Source organism: Grus americana, chromosome 2 (assembly GCF_028858705.1).
Source record: "Grus americana isolate bGruAme1 chromosome 2, bGruAme1.mat, whole genome shotgun sequence".
Taxonomy (NCBI): Eukaryota; Metazoa; Chordata; class Aves; order Gruiformes; family Gruidae; genus Grus; species Grus americana.
Window position 1 is genome coordinate 153,928,744 of NC_072853.1, and position 15,399 is coordinate 153,944,142.

General features: G+C 39.4%; 1 protein-coding gene across 16 annotated transcripts in view; it reads right to left on the reverse strand.

The window, feature by feature from the left end:
- PARD3 (par-3 family cell polarity regulator) overlaps window positions 1-15,399 on the reverse strand; it is a 459,995-nt gene that overhangs the window by 254,977 nt on the left and 189,619 nt on the right. For 12 of the 16 annotated variants that reach the window (XM_054816601.1, XM_054816589.1, XM_054816596.1 and 9 more), the window contains exon 5: window positions 5,634-5,765. The exons of the other annotated variants lie outside the window; for them this stretch is intronic. In XM_054816601.1, coding sequence (XP_054672576.1) covers window positions 5,634-5,765 — 132 coding nt within the window. The remainder of the gene's footprint in view (window positions 1-5,633; window positions 5,766-15,399) is intronic. 16 annotated transcript variants of the gene reach the window in all.

Below are 15,399 nucleotides of genomic sequence, written 5' to 3' on the forward strand. Positions count from 1 at the left end.
AAATTATGAAGTGTGTGTTGTCCAAGAGGGAGGAAAGCAATGAGGCTCCATCTTGGCATTGTACAGAGTAATAGATAACCACTTAAAAATTATTCTTCCAACTGAAGCCTAGCTAATCCTTTTTCCAAATCTTAAAGCACAACTCCTTACTAATGACAATCATTTTTACCGCAGTTTCAACCTCTGCATGTGAGGAGTTTGAGAGAAGAGGCTCCAACCCCCAAGCCTCCCCATCTCCAGGCCATGAAACACAGAAGTTGCAAACCTTTCCATGGTAGTTACAGTCAAATAATAAAACCTAGAAACAAAAGCCAAAATACACCTGCAAGACAAGGAGAAACGCAAAAGAAGTACTCCAATGAAAATAAAAATATTTATATACATTAGCTATACCACTATGCAACATTCAGAACTAATCAAAATAAATGAGCTGCATTTCTGCCTTCTATTCTTACAATAAGGCATAAAACAGGAGCAGAGTTTTTGTTCTTAAATGAAAAATTTGACAATGTGGATAAGCTGGAGCATGAGAATCCACAGAAAATTAGTGGTTTAAATTCAGCAACCTACCTATAAAGCTCTCATTATTTTTTTTCAACTGACAGTGCTGAAACGCACTGATTTATAGCATCCAAATGTTTTAAGAGAGTATATTCAATCATATTAAAAGCAGGCCTTATTTTGCTGAAAATACAAGCTGAAAGCAGGTACTTTACAGTTGGAGATGTAAGACCATATGCTACTTGCACGTCTGATCTCATTGAAAAGGGAACCAGAGAAAATGTTCCAGATTACTATGGACAGATGTCATGAACAAGAATAACTTAGGGGAAGTGTTCTGTACAGCACATTTCTGCTCAAGAAGTCAGCAGTAGTAACCAACTTGTCTTCTCATTTCAGAATACACTTGAGTTGCTTTGATCTCTGGCTTTTGCTAGATATTGGGATTTTAGGAATCAGACGTGTTCTTCAGTAATAACCATGAACTTTTACTCCATCTCCTACCTTGCTTTCATAGAATCACAGAATGGTTTGGGTTGGAAGGGACCTTAAAGATCATCTAGTTCCAACCCCCCTGCCATGGGGCAGGGACACCCTCCACTAGACCACGTTGCCCAAAGCCTCATCCAACCCGGTCTTAAACACTTCCAGGGATGGGGCATCCACAACCTCTCTGGGCAACCTGTTCCAGTGCCTCACCACTCTAACAGTAAAGAATTTCTTTCTAACATCTAATCTAAATCGACCCTCCTTCAGCTTAAACCCATTACCTCTAGTCCTGTCACTACACTCCCTGATAAACAGTCCCTCACCAGCTTTCCTGTAGGCCCCCTTCAGGTACTGGAAAGCCGCAATTAGATCTCCCCAGAGCCTTCTTTTCTCCAGGCTGAACAACCCCAACTCTCTCAGCCTGTCCTCACAGGAGAGGTGCTCCAGCCCTCTGGTCATTGTCATGGCCTCCTCTGGACTCTCTCCAACAGCTCCATGTCTCTCCTGTACTGGGGCCCCCAGAGCTGGATGCAGTACTCCAGGTGGGGTCTCACAAGAGCAGAGTAGAGGGGCAGGATCACCTCCCTTGACCTGCTGGTCACACCTCTTTTGATGCAGCCCAGGATGTGGTTGGCTTCCTGGGCTGCAAGCACACACTGCCGGCTCATGTTGAGCTTCTCATCAATCAATACCCCCAAGTCCTTCTCCTCGGGGCTGCTTTCAATCCATTCCTCGCCCAGCCTATAGCTGTGCTTGGGATTGCGCTGACCCACGTGCAGGACCTTACACTTGACCTTGTTGAACTTCATCCACTGACAAATACAGATATGTGCCAAATAAAAATATACAGAGTTTTAACTGAACCAATCTCAGTGTATTTGCAAATCTGATCAACTGCTTCATAATTAAGCAGGGCTGCTGCAGGATTTCCCTCTCCTGCTGCTCTTGCACCCCTGCCCAGCGCACGGCACAGCCGGGTGCTCTTAATCCTTCTGCGAAACAGGCCTCGCCGGCAGAGCAAGGAATATGCTATTTCAGTTCAAGGTGTCTCGATTGCTGCCAGTTCCAATATTTGACTCATGAAACTAAAATGACCACCCGAGAGACACTTTCTGTGTACTTAAACTTAAGGAATTGGTGAAAAGTTTAACTCTTTCATGCGTTCCCTTTTCATGTCTCCCTGGTATGAAACAGCATGAGTCCAGATTTGATCAGGGCCTGAGCAAGTCTTGAGGTGAACTGAGGAAAAAGGATTTCTCAAATAAAAGTGACATTACCGTATATATGAATAAATTTCAGAGGAAATAAGATTTTTCAACTATTCCTCAAAGTTTGGTTGCTGTGGGGGAAAAGAAAATGCTGTCGAGGGTAAGGTGAAGAACAAAAAGCAACTTTTTCTTTTTTAAGATATTTCAGAATTAAATTAAAGATTGCAAATTTTGTTCCCGGTATGACAATCTGTAGGAGAGAATTAATGAAATAATTGAGCAAAAGAGTAAAAAATACAATCCTTGACTTTCTGAAACTGTATTTGGATTTTTGGCTTTATAGTGGTGAAATGATTCTTCAGTACTAAGTTTCAGACAACTTATTTTGTGGGTTTGAGAAATACCAAAACTTTCTGAGAAATACACAGATCATTTGCCCTGTAGACAACCAGAGGACTCCGGAACTAACTGGGAACAATCCTCAGGTAGGTAGAGCTAACCAGTATGTATATACAACCAGAATACCTTAAAGGACTCAGAAAGCAGAATTAATCTTTACCATTTCTTTGATGTATCACTCTAATTTAGCAGAGCCCTAGTAAAGCACAATAGGTAGGAGGAAAAGCAATTACTTCCAGGAATTTTAACAGGCTTCATGCATTCCTCCATTTTTAGGCGCTAAAATCTAGACAAGTTTACAGAACTGTTTCTCTAACAACTACTCGAACATATCTAATTCTGTGCCCTTATTAGTCCTTGCTACAGCAGCTTACAACAATTTCCTAGAAACAAGGTCTCTTGCAGTTTCACCTGCAGAACGGGCAGTGATGATGTTGCAGAATTACAGTCGGCTCCACAGTTCTGCTCATGGGAAATGAGGTGTTGTCCACACAAAAATAATTGCACTTCTTTGGCACATCACACCTTCACTCCTCAAAGCGCAATTCCGGTGAATGTTCATGTATGTTAGAAGCTGACAAAGATCATTCTGGACTTTTTTTTTTGCCTGATATTCAAAAGGAAGAGATGAGGAGAGCTTTGAGAGAAGTAACTTGATCCAGGCCAGAAGAGCCTTCACCCAACAACAAGCCTCTGGAGTCAGCAAGACGAATCCAGTGTTTACTACTAACTCCTCTGAAGAGCCATAAAGGCAGGTCAGACCAGGACTATAATTACCACTGGTATCTGTAATGAGTTCTGCCCTAGAGGTTTCTTGGCATGGTCACTGCCTTACCCTCGGGGCCAGACCTACCCTCCACTGCTTCGTCTGCACATCTAGGCAGGGTGGGCAGATGGCTCCAGCCCCTCCACAGCTCTGTCAAGCACATAGGAACAGGACTGGACGCTGCTAAATTAATTGATTATGCCAGATAGCAACCTTGTCACTTGAGTTTCTTCTTCACAGAAGTGAAAGGCTTAACCAGTGGGAAACAAAAAGCCCACAGAGGATAGTCAAAAAGATATTAGAGTTTAAAACCCAAAAAAGAGTGGAAGAATATCTCTGCAGCTACTCTATCCCCTGCCAGGCCCTTCCCTCCGTCTCTCTGCAGAGCTGTGCTGCAGCCCACTCTCACTACGGGCTTTCTTCTCCTGTGCATACCCTGCTAAACAGGTTTCGGACTAATTAATTATCCTGCTGATATGAAATCGCGAAACGATCTTGGTCTTCCAGATACATGCAGATTCATTAACACATTTAAAGAACAAACCCTCTCTCTCTCAAAAACACCACCACCATAAACAAACAAAACCAAAAAGCAGAAAACTTGCTCAGAAGAAACATAGTATTTGCAATTTCAGACTTCAAACAGTTAACTCGGGTAACAAATATGCTTCCAGGGTACCACTCGTGCCCAATTATTTACCTAATTGGTGAATAAATCAAACTAGTTAAGCTGTTCAGAGACCAAAATCAGCACAAAACTTAATATATAACTCCATATATTACAATATTCATGTACCCAATATTTTATAAGATGATCACTATTAAGATTCCTAATCCAACTTCCTTTGCTGAGACAACAGTTTCATTGACTGCCATGGTGAAAATCTAATGACGCAAGGAAATATGCCCCGAAAACATCAAACAAGCAGAACCGTCACAGGAGATGCCTTCAAATCTCAGCATCAACTTTCCATTTTAACACAGGCAGATACAGAGACAGCAGCTAAACTCATCCGCACTAACTCTATATCTTTTAGGAGTAAAATAGTAATGGAACCAACACACTAGCATTAAATGTGCAGAGGAAAATATATAAGGAACAAAGACAGAAGTTTTTTCTTAAAACATATAATTTTAAATGATTTTGCTGCTAATTACAAGATACAAAAATAGTTAGTAGCTGACATTTGGAGGTTTTTATGTTTTTATACCCTGTGATATTACTTAAGCTGCTTATTAACTAAGAATGGGGTTGAACATACAATGTTTGGAATATCCTAGGATTTGGCAATGCTGGACTTCAAATATCAGTATGGGATTTGAGACCAGCCCCAGGACATCAGCCCAGTGTTGGACTTTAAACCGCCCCCTCTGTTCACAAGGCACAGCATAAGAAGCTTGAGCTGTCTCAAATGGCAAATTTCATTTTGAAGCTCCTCTGTATAAATTCTGGGTTTATGCCCTATTGCTGTAAAATACAAAATTTGTACATTTATGTTCAATGCAAAAACTCAATGGTTTTATGTCACATTGTATAAAGAAGAAAAATGACGTAATAATCCTAGACATGCACTATCCTATATACGGACTTCCTGTTATATTTCCAGTCTCCATAGTAAAGATGCATTTTCATTGTACATTTGAAGACACTTCTCGGAAAATTTCAGACACACACAAATATATAAAGTGACTGCTAGGTAATTTTAATTTCAGACCTTTAAACTTCTATGACTACCAGCTTATTAATAAAAAAAAAAAAAAAGTTGGAATTACTTTGTGTCTCAAAAAAAGCCCAAGATCAAAAGCAGTATAAATGTACACTAAATAAACATAGCACTGTCTTCAAATTTATAATTAATATATTTTACAATGTTAAGAATAACAAGCATTTCAAAGTGCAATGCCAAAACTGACCCGCATTTGGCTATGTAGTAATATTATTAGTTTTCAACAGCAAAATGTTTATCAAAATAATAGTCTCTAGTTAAAATAATCCTGTTGGTCTCAGTTGTGAAGAACAGCAGCGCTCCACACACTATATAAATGTGTTTATGACTCAAAAATGAAATAATTTGCAGCTGTCCATTTCAGTCTTAATGCAGTTCTTTTCGAAGCAGAAGGAATCCCATACAAATTTAGTCAGCATACTGCTGGTGCTTGTATCATGCTTAGAGAGCCTATATCACATATGAATACACTTCTTCATAACAGCTTGGAGTAGCACAAAGATTAGATTGATAAAGTAATATATATACACACATATATATTACCTGTTCTTGCCTCTCCAGCCACTTGTCCACCATGGGATGACTGGCACTTAACGATGAACGAGCATTGTCTCTCTGAAACTGGTTAGACCAGCTACTAGTATCTCGTGGTAGGCTTCTGTAGTTTTCATCTTTCTAGTTTAAAAGAAACAAAAAAGTGTCTTATAAAAAACAACCAGTCCTTGCACATTAACAATGCAGCTGGTTATTAAACGAATACAAAAGGAAGACTAACAAAGGAAAACACGGGTCCGGCTAGACCCAAGGACAACGCGATTGCCTGGCCATTCAGTTGCAAGAGCTCCCTTTCCTTAACGCCAGTGAAGCCCAAGTAAAGCCTTCGGTGGGTTTGGAGCTCCTGCACCCACTCGTGCTTCGCTGCCTCTTTTTTCCGACCTCAAACCTCTAATGCACAGACTTCCCAAGTACATACTCAGCAAGGCTTTCAGAGCATCATGCTCTTAGTTTCACTCTCACCAAAAGCAAATATACCGTACCACAGTCCATCCAGTGACAGTTAAGGCCACTACATAATTTTCCCAGGTCTCTGTATGCAATCAGTTTTACAATCAAAGCTGGCCCACTGCTCCGGGTACTGTCCTATTAGACCAGAACAGCGTGCTACAGAGTTCAAAGCTTGAATTTATTATTCCACATACTAATGCTTTGCTTGGTTTGCTGCAGGTATACAAATACAGTTACATTTGTAAAACAGCAGCAGATGGAGATTGTGCTGATGGAGATACATTTATCCCATTGAGACTGGTTAAAAAAAAGATTTTTTTTTTTGCTTTGTAATTGATGAGTTTGTGTGCACATCTTTCCCACAAGCTGCACAAATTCTTCAGCTTCTGAAGATGATTAGTCCTTACTCAGTCTGATCACTAAAAGCCAATAAAAAGAAGAGGCAGATCCTTAACGATGGGAGTTACCCTTAGCCTAAAGTTAATGAATTACTGACAATTTACACAGGTTAGTTCCCTGCAACTGAAATAATATATGGAACTGAAATTCTGCTGATCAAAAGAGGATTATAAATATACTATAAGTATCCTTCCTTCAGAAGCAGAGTAATTTTTCCAGTCACCATTTGTCTATCTCCATGCTACATCAGGTAATTTAGGGAGACTATTTTCAAAATAGGATTGTAGACCTACATATTTTGCAATACTACTACTTTTAGGAATCTCAAAAATCTCTAAAAAATAAGCAAACACCAGTGCACATTTGCAGCTAAAGACTTTTTTTTTTATTTTATTTATAGCACTCAGCAGATTTTTGACCCTTTTTTAAATCAATACTTCATTCCATCAGCATGAGTGTTTCCTTTGCCTATTTACTGCATTGATATTTCTTTGACCTGGCTCTGTATTAGTCCAATATTCTACAATACGGACCATAGCATCAATTCCCTTACAATTGTCCTTCACAACTTTATTTCTTGTAAATGTATGACAGGCTTTGCTAAGAAATTCAGGTCTCAGTATAACTGTGATATGTAGCAATGTTTTCAAAAGCTTCCCCTGTCACAGCAGTCTTTTCCCAGACATATCAAACTTAAGCTTTCTTAATTGATGACAACTACTTGTCTCGAAAGAGATTTTGTAATATAAAATTCTTCCATTTCAAGACATTAGAGCTTGAATTCAACCAGCACAAGATTACCTTGTAAAAATATATCTACACAAGAAACCAGCCTAACAAATCGCCATCATAAATTAGTTTACCCTGCCCCAAATGAGTAAGAACTTTGCATCTTTCAGAAACTAAAAAAAAAACCAAAACCAAAAACAAAACCCAAAACAAACCAGTCTTCCAGTGTGGTTAACCACAGAGCAATCTAGAAACTTGCTCAGTCTCTTGCTTAGAAAGGGACAGTGGAAGTCGGTCGCCGCTTTGTACAACTGTCCCTTAGCAGAGCCATAAAAGTCGGGGAATGGCATGTACAAATTGATTTTTTCCTGTTGCTTCTCTTATTTGATTCTCCTCTTCTGGTGACAGAGGTGGCACAGTTCTGATAAGCCAAAACAACAATTTCTCTTGTTCAAAGTGGTGGGAAGGTATAACAACAAAAATCAAAATCTGACAAAGAAATAACGGAAGATCATTTTATGCACAAAACCCCCATACGGTTGGTGCATGAGTTATTGTCATCTAACAACAGCTAGCTATCTGACAGACCATCATCTAGTCTGTATGAATAGAAATTTCTTCCTATGTAACAAGACGTTTTCTGTATTTCTGTACTTTACAGAAAATTCTATTTTTTATTGATTCTTGTTTACAATGTTCAATATAAACTTTTTTAAAAGACATTTTTATCTACGCTACACAAAAACCTCTGTCCGCACAGCATCCACTGCCCGTGCACAAGAGTGTTTTGCAAGAGCAAGCGAGAAGGAAAAAAAGGTTCATCAAGGGATGTGTTGTCCTTCAATCATTCAAACACTAAGTCTCTGATCTGAATCGTGTGGGACAGTCTTAGCGCTTGGAGTTTACATTGGAACTTCATGCTGTAAAAAGTCTTAAACGCCACAGCATACAATATAAGGGAAATTATCTAAGGTAAAAGAGCTAAATTAGGCTTCTGTTTGGTGCATCTATACTACTGTCAAGCGTTCTGCAAAGAGTGTACCCCTAATACTATCTGTGCTGACGAGAAAAGTGTATTCATCCCATCGTCTGAAACAATGCAAATGTTAACCCAGAAAGCTTTACTTCTGTTCAGCATGATCTGGCATTAGCACACATGCTCCCAACATCCGACTGGAAAAGATGTCTGTGGCTTTTAACTTCAATACCATAAAGAAAAAGATTTCATGGTACAGAAGCCATCAGGGTCACACAGGGAATTCTCATTTCTTCCAGAGTTGCAGCTGTAAGCCCTCCTGGGACCGGGACTGACACACATCATCAGTTACAATTAAATGCTCCGATTTTTTTTTAAAAAAAGTTTCTTTCCCAAACATCTTTGGGGACCACGGGCCATGTCAGCTTTATCATGTTTGAAATGGAAATTGATCAATATAACACTAAAACTGCCAAGTCACACAGTATTACCAGTACACTTAACAGCAGCATTTTGCACTATTTTTAATGAGGACACATAATCTAACACCGTAAGATTTAGTTCAGTGTGGTGTCCCTGCGGGGCTTTGCTGGAGGGTTCGGTGAAAGGGGACAGGAAAAACGAAGCAATTTTGCTATACTTTCAATTTCAGATGATTTGCAATATATAACAACCTTCTCATCAAAGACTCTGCAGCTTGTAGCTGAAATGATGCATTAGCATGATCTGTGTATTTCAACCACTAGCTGCCAGTGCATCAATTCACTTGTGATTTTAACCCGCCGTTGTACCCCTACAGACTCCCAGCGTCACTAACCCAACCAGAACATGGCAGCAACATGGTAGCGACAGTTCCGCATCTGTTCTCTCATTTGCCACTAGGCCACTTTCCAAATAGTGAAGAAATTGGGTTTTTCCCTTTGTTTTGACCTCCTGTATGGCTAATGTAAAGCAGGGCAAATTTTGGTGTGGGGTTTTTTTGTTTGTTTCTTAATACTAGATAGCAATACAACAGGAGTAAAACAGATTGAAGACCTCTTCAATATAATTCTCTGGAAAGAGATCCGAAAATGTAAACTAAGTTTTCACTTTACTTCTACAGCAAATTGACCACCTCTTGTTTAGGATCTTCACTAAGAGAGATAATTTTGGGCATTGACTTTTTTTTGCTATTCTTTTTTTTTTTTTTCTTATACAGTGTACACTTTGGGAAAGGCTTCTCGCTTGCTTGATCAGATTGAGATAGGATTTGTCCATGTTGATGAGAGATAAGGCTTTGTTTAACTTTTTGAGGTTATAATTTCATTTGACAGACTTTGGGTAAATTCCTGTCTACAAGTGTATTAATTGTTGTTGAATTACTATAAAGGCTGCTCTGCTTTCTTTCTATGCTCCACTATGTCCATATTAGACCCTGAACAGTTTGGTGTCACTCTCAGACACGATGCTAAAAGCTGCAATTAACAAAACATTCATATAGTTTATGCAAATACCTCTCTGTCTGATGCAAACATCTGTTTATAAATGCAGTAATATACACACATACCCATCTTCCATGCTGTCTGAAGGTCTAGTAAACAGACTACTGGAGTTTTTTATTCGGTTGGTTTTGGACTTTAGACAAATAAATGAAGGGTAAGACCAACTGGACGCCCATTTCCCAAAAAAAAGGAGACTGCACAAATAACGTCTATTTGACAGGGAAAATACATTACATATCGGATATTAATTAACCCAATAGATGTGTTGAACGAACAGAAATTCCCTTTTAAAAAAAAAAAACAAACTTCTTACACAGAGATCAGATATGGAACTGTTCTCTCTATTCATCAGCAGCTTTTTAACAACAAATTGTACCAAATTTCAACAGTTTACCTCAAAACTAACTGTACTAGTCACTCTTTATAAATATCCATATATCTTAAGAAACTGACTTTGCTGCTTGGGCGAGCTTCCTTTTCCTCTCAGTGGATTCAGTTTACTTTATCATCCTACAGTTTAGTTTCAAAAAGGGTTTTTTGAAGTGTGTTGAAGAACATGACCCCAGGAGCTATAATAATCCAGATACAGCCCAGGCATCTAACACATATAAGAAGGAACCGGTTCTGGTCACCCAACATCAGGGACCTTTGATTTTAGGCCATTCTCCAAGGAGTAAAGTAAAAGAGGACTCCCACATTAAAGAATTATCGCAGCTTTGTGCTGCCTCTCAGCTCTGACCTGGAACATGGGTCATTTCCAGCAGCTGATAAAAACTGTCTTAGGATGCAGAAGATACAAATCTAATAGCCTAATAAAGAACATGCATGCCCTATTTATGATGAAAATAGATGAGAAGATTGACCAATCTGTAGTCATTCTGATGTTTTCAGAAGACTCATCTTCAGAAATGACCCTCTCTATAGCTCCATGAATGGAATTAATGTATTATGCACCGACATTAGCTTATTAGATGCCAATGAGGAGAAAGGCAATTGAAAAGCCAGTGTTCTGCTTAAGTTCAATCACCTTATGCTCAGAAATTTCCAGAGTTGTCCAATTCCAATTCATATATTCCATGTTATCCTTTGATTGACAAGCAAGGCCTGACCTAAAAAAAAGCAGTAACTAGGGGCAGTTTTCTGTGCATGCGGTGTTCTATGTAAATATTTAGTGTTGAAGAATATGGGCTAAATTAAGAGTAAATTTAAAAACCTAAGACTGCCTATCCAAAACATTCTGTTGATCTCTCTTGTTTACATGACATTTTTGATTTTTCTGTTGATCTCTGCACATATACATGCAAAGCCAGAAATTACCAGGCAGTGTATACTGTTATTTCTCAGACAGCGGGACAGGGAAAGAAGGTGCTTCTTCTGTTCACTTTTTACTTACTAATCTCACAATAAAACCTCACAAAAGATAATGCAAAACATCCAAATAACATACAGCAGTTGGTATTCTGTAATTATAATTCATAAGCTGCATTTTATTTCCGTAAGCTTCTTAACTAAAAAGGCATGGCTTTCCACAGTTTCCTTTTAAAGAAAAGTAAATGAACCAGTTAACTTAAAATGTCGTGAAGCTTCAGTTCTGATTCCTGTACACATTACACTTAGAAATCCGTTTCCCCTTCTACTATTTTTCACAAAAGTGAAATATTCCCACAGTTGTGCCACTGTAGAGGTTTCTAAAGAGTTTTTGTTTATATCCAGCTATGAACAAATCTATATGGCTATCTGTTTAAATGCAATAATATAATTATGCACAATCCTGCCATTTTCACCAGATATTTGATTTTGTACTCAAATTTATACAGTATTTTATGTCGATTTGGATTTAGACGAAATAGCGTTTGTCAAGTTGTTTGTTTATTTTAAATGTCGACATCCCTTCATTTGATTCCTTAGGAGAGCCAAGAAATTAAATTGCAGTAGGGGAAAAAAGCTGGTAATTAATCTCAGAAGTGTGTTCTGAAGATAGGATTTAACAAATAGAATGTTAATAGTAGATATATTTGGGGAGCTAAGGGAAACAGGAAACAATGGGGTACAGGAAACTTCACAAGGATCTTCTGTTTAGATCCTGAAATGAAGAATATCTTATAAACTACCAGTACTACCCTTTTAAGTGTTGGGTAGATGCTTTCAGGTGGCCATACCTCTAAAACGAAAATTTGAAAGGTGCAACTGGCTGTTTGTGTGTTTAGAAACTTGCATCTGCAGTCCTGAAACGAAGAAAGGAGGCAGGGGGATGAGGTAATCGTTCTGTCTTCTTGGACTAACTAAACTTTTTTTTCCCCTCTATCTTCATTACACTGACAAGCGTGGAGAAGAGCAGTGATTTAAGGTCAGAAACATGAAGGCAATGCCCCAAACCCACAGCAAGCAGCCGTGCCTTCGCACGCTGCCTTCACACTCCTCCCCTCTGCCAGCCCTCCTCCGTATTACGCACAGCGCGCTCCGCAAGGCTCCCAGTAAAGCATCTGCCACCTCATCCCACTTGCAAATTCATTTCAGACCTAGGCCAGAATCCCTCCTGTGGTCTGCGGGGAAAGGCCCAAACAGGTACCAGACGGGTGGCTTGTAGCAGTGTGTTTCTCTTTTATCTGAGTTTACAGCAACACCGTCGCCTTATGCTCCTTGCAGTCTCACGGGCATCCTCTCCATTCACTTTGCTTGTTCATTAATTTACAAGCCTTCCTCACGCTTAACAGCTCCCCATCATTCTCCATCTTATGATTTTAGCTTTCGTCCAAATTTCTTTCTCTTCGTGTGCTCGGCAGGCCACGCTTTTAAGTTGGACATCTGTATAGAGGAGCTGAAGAGCTCATTTACAAGACAACAATAAAACTGGGTGGTAGCACAGAATGATCATCCCCTTTCTGTCAGGTTGTGAAACAAAACCAGGCTAAGTGACATCTGTTTCAGCCCCAAATTTAGTCATAACAGAAACAAGCCCAGAAGGTGACTAGGCATTCCTGGTTTGAAATCCTGTATTTACTGGAGCTGAATTTCCCCACTAATTAAAGCTTACCATCTCCTCCCCAGCCATACTACTCCTTTGTATAGATCAGTTCAACATTGGGTCTGAATTTTATTCTGAGACTACTTTGCCTGGTTGTCTTTCCTTCTCTTCTTGTGTGATTGGTATTCATTGCAACATGATCTAAAAATACAACAAATACAGCAAAAAAGGCTGAATCAATCACTGTTTAAACCATGCAGACTCAGGTCAGAACGCTGTAGGGAAGCACAGTCTGCAACCTGGATTGTACTTTCAACTTCTTTTTCTTGCTAGCTACACATTCAGCCAAAATCCAAACCTGCTTTGCACCAATACACAACCTTATGAAAACAAGACAGACAAATACATGGATCTGCAGAAACTCTTGAACCACAAGCGTATACTGTAAATGCACAGTTGTGGGTTACAACTAAATAGATGAAAGCAGGTCAAACCCCAAATGCAACCACTGCCAATGAAAACATGTGTGTTTCTAAATTTAAAAAAAAAAAAAAAAATCACTAAACTTCTTTTTTTAAATTTATTCCGTCTTTTATAAGGCCACTCTTTCAGGCCTAGGGGTTTTCACCCTCAAACCCAGGGATAGCTGCAAGAACATAAAAAATTAAAAGAAGTAGAGATGAGCATTTAAACATGGGAATTTGCAAAGCACACATTCATTTAGATGAATGGCAAAGTCAGCCATTCATTACAACTTCAATTATCCTGTACCATGTACTTGAGAGCTTTCTGTTTTCAGTATAGCTTTCATCGTCTCTCAGAGAGAGGTGCCGTACACCGCATTGAGTGAAGTGAAAAGACAAACAACCTGTGCACGTTCCACCACTTCTTCATCACCAGTAACAGACTCGCTCATCCAAACTCTCCTTGGCACCCCCAGCTCGTGATGCAGCACCGTGTCCCCTCACCTACAGACCAGACGCTGCTCACCCAGACATTGCTCACCCATTGCACAGAGAGACAGGTGGGGTAGCACAGCACTGGGAGAAAAATACACATTCTTCCTGTGCTACTGATGAAGAACAAAGATTGAAAAGTCATCAACAGACTTGCTCAGCCTCAGAGCAGAAATGGAAAAAACCTCACCAGCTCTCAGATCTCTGCAGTATCTTGCACTAATAATCTGTCTCTTTTGGGGGACAGAGAGGAAATGTAATAGAACGGCTTCCACAATTAGATAACTCGGAGCAGAAAGAGGCAAAACAACAACAGAGATGGAGAAAATCACACCTTCACTTTGGATTTGTTGTTTTTGTTGTTGGCTTTTTCCCTGCTTCTTAGAAAATCTGGTCATGACTGACTTTTAGATGCAAACAGTTGAATCCTGTCCGTGTACACAGTACTCAGCAGAGTAGCACAGCATCAAGTCATGCACGCTGGCTGTAACCTCTCTCTGCACCAGGCAAGGATTTTTCACTTTGTGTCTCTCACTCCCAACCTGCTGCTGCTGATGATGAGAAATACTGTATTTGTTTTCACATTTTGAAAGTCAGGAATTTTGAGTTCAGACAGATTTTAATTTTTATTGCACTAAAATATCACTAGGTGCTCTGCTAAAAAAAGTCAGACTTTTCTTCGTGGTATTCAGTGAAAGCACGAGAGGCAACGGGCACATAAAGAAATACAAGTAATTCTATCAAAACATAAGAAACAACTTTCTTACTAATGAGGGCGATCAAACACTGCAAGAGGTTGCTCAGAGAGGTGGTGCCGCCTCCATCCTTGGAGATGCATATACTCAAAACCCAACTGGACACAGACCTGAGTAACCTGCTCTAGTTGACCCTACTTTGACAAGAAAGGTTAGACTAGACCATCTCCAGAAGTACCTTCCAACTTCAGCTGTTCTGTGATCCTGTGAAAGTCGTGAATTTTACACACTACTTAGGACAAAAATAACGCATAGCATGTTCATTTTATATTGCACTCTGTCTGGGTACGATTCCTTTAAACTATTTCATCATCACATGACAAGCTGCCAGCAAAAAGTTACTATCACAAAGAAAGAAAACTGATGCATGTAACTTTTGTTTTTTGAATTTCCATTAATCTCTCTCCTATAACAACATTTTCCGCATTAAAACACTATTTCATCATCTGTGGATAACTCACTCTCATTCTCCCTTCATCTCAGTCTACGTGAAATCACATCTCAAATGACAAAAATTGTGACTGTCTCACTGAAAAGGGAAAAGCCGTGCTCAAATAAACCTGGATGAAGAAATATTCATGGCTATTGAATCCTTCAGAGCTTCTGCTTAAAACACTGCATTTTTAGTTTGAAAGCAGAAAGCTGCATTTGTTATGCAGGGGTTTAAAATCTATCATGACAGAGATGCCAGGCTTTTCGCATCTACCCTGTACTTCTCCTTAGCTGGTTCTGTTGTATTACAGCACTCACCAACATTGTTCATCTGGTACACGCTACCCCCCTTCTGCAGGAGCATGAACCGGAGACAAAGGTTCCCAAGAAGCATCAGCCACACTTCGGGCTTTTAGTCCACAGTTTTCTCTAGTCAATTTAATTGATTTACACTCTGCAATGCAGACTCCCTGGCTATAAAATGACACTAACACACACGGTTCTAATATAGGGCTCTTCAATCTTCTGAATTATAGTTAAAATCTATTGAAATACTGTGTCTTTGGTGACAGTGATAAAGCAAACTTCACTAAGCTGTGTTTAAAAAGACT